The 4,825-nt window shown below is 45.5% G+C and overlaps 1 protein-coding gene across 1 annotated transcript in view; it reads right to left on the reverse strand.

Annotated features, from left to right (window-relative positions):
* Window positions 1–1,055: 1,055 nt before the first annotated feature.
* DHODH (dihydroorotate dehydrogenase (quinone)) overlaps window positions 1,056–4,825 on the reverse strand; it is a 35,153-nt gene continuing 31,383 nt past the window's right edge. Inside the window, exons 5-9 of the mRNA XM_007940321.2 lie at window positions 3,512–3,699; window positions 2,772–2,885; window positions 1,901–2,054; window positions 1,636–1,795; window positions 1,056–1,110 (exon numbers count right to left, since the gene is read on the reverse strand). Of these exons, the coding sequence (XP_007938512.1) occupies window positions 1,056–1,110; window positions 1,636–1,795; window positions 1,901–2,054; window positions 2,772–2,885; window positions 3,512–3,699 (671 nt within the window). The remainder of the gene's footprint in view (window positions 1,111–1,635; window positions 1,796–1,900; window positions 2,055–2,771; window positions 2,886–3,511; window positions 3,700–4,825) is intronic.

A 4,825-nucleotide genomic window follows, 5' to 3' on the forward strand; every position in this document is an offset into this window, starting at 1 on the left:
TGGAAGTAGATTGCCCAACCTTCCTTCAGAGGAGTGGCTGGTGGGTTTGAACCGCCAGCCTTCTGGTTAGCAGTCAAGTGCCTTTAGGCACTATGCCACCAGAGCTCCTATATGATTGCATTGGTCTAAAGATTTGCATTAGTGTGCAAATATATAAAATATAAAAAACAGTATTATGTCATGCACAGATATGTAAACATACACACACATATATATGTAACTATATGTATCCATGCGTGTGCACATATGTAGCAAATGAATGTTTTTATGCATAGAAAGAGGTTTGGGAGGGTATATACCAAAGAATATTTATTCTGGAGAAAAAGGAATAGAAACTTCTACACTTTAAGAATTGTATTGCTTAAATTGTTAATAATGAAGACATACCAGTTTTGTAATATATCTATGTGCTTACTTTAGGATAACAGTCATGATATTTGCAACTTCCCCTCAAATGCTTCAACAAATAAATGTGTGTGTGTGTGTGTGTGTATAAAAGTAATCAGAGAGAGCCAATGAGAAAAATGTTAACAACTGTTGAATCAAGTTGAAGGGTATATGTACTATTCTTGCAACTTTTGTCTATGAAATATTTTCAAAATAAACAGTTAAAAACTAAAACATAAGTAAGCATTGAATGAAAGACAGTTAAGCACAAATAGAAGCCCTCCACAGTCCCCAGGGAGCTGAGGCCTGGAAAGACCTTAGAGTCTGGGCAAAGCCAGTCATCTTCCAAAAAGGGCTGGAGTTCAAATTCAGGCTTTAAACAGCTTTATTTTTTCCATGAGTCCTCCCCCAAATATCCAATGTTCTTGCCATACTGAAGGAACTTGGAATCTGCATATAGAAAGAATCGCAATGGTACTTTACGGTCAACTTCTGTTGGCTCTGGTGAACCTCGTGACTGTCTTTTCCAGCCTGGCCAGGCCACCAAGGAGGAGCTCTTGTGGTTTGAGACATCTGGCTCAAAATATCCCCTTCTCTCACGATCCAGCCACAAGGCTCAAAAGATTTAGTGGGAAGAGTACAGAACAACTTCCCACCAGACAATGTCCTCACCTCCTGTGATCTGCTCCAATGGCCTCTGTGATGCTGCTAAAACCCTGCTCTCTAGAAAAGGAAGAAATGCAATTTCAGTCCACAGTGAAGGATGGGTCTCTCCCGGGAAGCCCTCATCCCACCTCTGCTCTGTCAGCTCTGTGAAGGGCCCACCCCTCTCTCCCAGTCACACAGTCCTGTCCCAGGTACGTCTCTTGCCCTTTACCCCATCTCCAGAGACCTAGAGACCAGGAAGGGACTTGATTTGAAGTACTGCCTGCCTCCTGACACCAAGCCAGTGTGACTTAGTGGGAATGTTGCCAGGATTCATCAGAGTCCTCTCTCTCAAATAAATGAACCACCCTGCCTTGTAAACACCACTACCTTGGAAGCTAATCCTGAATTCCTCGGCTCTATTAGTCCATCGTCAACACAGATCAACACAGATTGATTTTTTCCCTGGGTTCAGCATGTACTCCTCAAATCCTTTTCGAATGAGGAATAAATAGGAGCATGAGTAACATCTCCTCGAGTTGAGTCACTGAATTGTAGCACATTATATCTCCTGTTCCAAGCCACGCTTACAGCCCCACTTACTTCAGAAGGGCCTCCAGCTCCCGCTTGACTCTGCCCACCACAGGCGGGCCGCAGTAGATGAGGGCCGTGTATAGCTGCACCAGGGAGGCCCCTGCTCGGATCTTCTCCAGGGCATCCTGCCCACTGCTGATGCCACCAACCCCGATGATGGGAACTCTGCCTGCAGAGGAACACATGACCACCCTATGAGGGCCAGACGATGGGAGAACTAGGAGCTTACAGCCCCGCCACACCCAAATCTGAAGACAGACAGCAGAGTCCTTGCCTTGAGTGAGCGCATACATCTCCCGAATGGTCTGAGTTGACAAGTCCCGGAGGGGCTTCCCACTCAGTCCTCCCATTTCGGAGCGCAGGGTACCCTGCAGGCTGGTGGGGCGACTCACGGTGGTATTTGTGACAATCAATCCATCAATGCCCAGCTGCAGAGTGAGACAAGAGAAACAGGTCACTTGCCAGCTCCTGGCAGCAGAAGAGCCCTCTGATCCCAGTGCCAAAAGACTTGGAAAAGGCTTCCCTGGGGTCTGAGATGTCCACTAGCCAGATGCCCATACCTACAGTGCCCAGAAAGCAAGAGCTATACCAGACCTCTCTGTATCTCCTAAAAAGATCTACAGATTGAGCTTCACTGTAACCAAAGCAGCCATCACATATTGATGACCCACAATATTCCACTAGGATAGGGTTTAATCCTCCCAACGACCCATTTTATAGTGTCTTGTCCAAGGCCTTGAGTTACTAAGTGGTAGAGCCAGGATTTGAACTTAGTACTGGTAGGCTCTATGATCTGTGTTTCTTCTACTATCCTATGATACAGAGACCTAGTACTTAAAAGCTAGAAAGAGAGAGAATTTTCCAGGTCCCAGTAAGACTGGCCAAGAACACAAGCACAAGCCTCAACACCCTTTTGCTGAGTGAAGATGGGGCAAGAGAGGAGGGGAGACAGGAGAAAAAGATTCACTCATTGATTCAAACATTCCCTTTATGCTCTATGATTCATTACATCGTGAGAAGCACCAAACTAGCCCTCAATATCCAGAGAGGAAACAACAAAGGCTGCCTTTCTGGGCTAGCCCAACTGACCAAATGGCTTTTACAGACAGTGAGAAGTGTCCCTCATGTGCAGGCCCAGTTCACACCTCTTTCACCACCCTGGCAATATCTTCCTTGTCCTGGGCTGTGAGGTCAGGGGCGATCTTCACCAGCACAGCCGGCTTGTGCGGTCCCTTTAAGGCATCTCTCTCCTGCAGCACCTACAGCAATACAGCCAGGGTGGGAATCCTTAGACCGTGCTCAACAGAGCAGCCGTGACCTGTAGCCACAGGTGAGTGTTTCTACACAAGCTACCAGACAAAAGCAGGAAGGAGTTCTCCTTCTCAGGAAACAAGCCCTCAGTTATGCAAGGGAGCCCCTTTAAAATGGATCTGATTAGATTATTTTGAACCCAGGGATTAAGTCCCTAAGTTATCGCTGGCAGCGGCATATTGAGATTTATTTAGATTCTTGCTCCTAAAAGAGACGACAAGGAAAGACCATGACAGGAACTGTGTGATGAAAAGTCATCCAATTCACTCCATGTGCTAGATGCTAGGGATACAGTGGTAAATGAGAGCAGTAAGGTCCCTGATCTCATGGAGTTTAATGGGTCAACAGAGAGAACAGATAACTGAACGTTTAATTACTACCGAGTGTAATTGGTGTTGTGGTAAGGGATTAGAGAGTGCTTCAGGAAGGCAGAGCAGGGGGTCCTAACTGGACCAAGTGTTATGGACAGTCTCTCAAGAAGGATGCTGAAGCTTGGCCCTGGAGAATGAACAGGACAGGAGTCTGCTGGTCAAGCTGATGGAGTGGTGCCTGGAGAAGAGATGTAATTTCCCACCTTGGTCAGCAGGTGGCGCAGCTCAGCCTTTCCCTGAAGGCTCCGCAGCCCTGCTGTGTTGGGACTGGATACGTTCACTACCAGGTAGTCGGCCAAGGGGCCCAGGACTCGCACCCCTTCCACGTAGTCTGCAGCAGCATCCACCGAGGTCTTATTCTTCCCCAGGTTTATTCCCAGTAGCAGCCCATCTGTAAATATTGCCAGTCAAGACTTTAAGGCCACCCTTGACTGAACAGCCTATGCACACTCTAGGCCGCCTTCCTGCCACATCAGAACTTCCCTGAATCAGCTGGCAAATGCTTTGAATGTGCTGCTCCCTGCTGACGGATAAACAGCTCATCATCTGCACATCAATGTCTGAGTAACTACTTGAAAGTTTTACTAGATTTTGTCCTTTTTAATTTTAAAAATATACAGAAAATGGAAAAATTAAGTACAAATGTTACTGATTTAAAAAAAAAAAAAAAAAAAGTAGGCCTCCTAAACTTAATACCACTAAGAAACAGACAGAAATCAATAGGCCTGTCAGAAGGGTCAACTATGTAATCTGAAGGGAAGCATATTAGACTTGAGTGAAGTGACTGGGTGTATAGTTGTGAAGAAGATAATAAAGAATATGTGGGAAATATTTTAAATTATCATGTCTAAACTGAGGAGCTCTGGTAGCATAGTAGCTAAGGCACCTGACTGCTAACCAGAAGGCTGGTGGTTCAAACCCACCAGCCACTGCTCAGAAGGAAGTTTGGGCAATCTACTCCCATAGTAATACCACTTCAGAAACCCAGTGAGGGGTTGCTATGAGTCAGGTCCAACTCAGTGGCACATAACAACAAGAGCAAACTGTTGAGGTATAATTATTTTATAATCTGTAAGTTTAGTTCTCTGAGAAGCAACCCTGCCTTATAAATAGGGGGACCATCCTGATTCTCCAAAAATCAAACCAAACTCACTGCCATCGAGTTGAATACGACTCATAACAACCCCCATTGGGTTTCCAAGGCTGTAAATCTTTAGAGAAGTAGATCGTCCCATCTTCCTTTCTCAGAGCAGCTGGTGGGTTTTAACCACTGACCTTCTGGTTAGCAGCCAAATACCTTATCCACTGTGCCACCAGAGCTCCTTTGATTCTCCTCGGACAGCTATAATTACTCCTATAGCCTGGGCATAATTAATACTCTCTTTTGCTCCCCAAAAGTGTCTCAATTTAGAACCCAGAAATAGATCCATCAACCTATAGTCAGCTGATCTTTGACAAAGGCCCAAAATCCATTAAATGGGGAAGAGAATGTTTGTTTAATATATGGTGCTGGCAAA

Source organism: Orycteropus afer, unplaced genomic scaffold (assembly GCF_000298275.1).
Source record: "Orycteropus afer afer isolate SDZICR_OR568_19922 unplaced genomic scaffold, OryAfe1.0 scaffold00067, whole genome shotgun sequence".
Classification (NCBI taxonomy): domain Eukaryota; kingdom Metazoa; phylum Chordata; class Mammalia; order Tubulidentata; family Orycteropodidae; genus Orycteropus; species Orycteropus afer.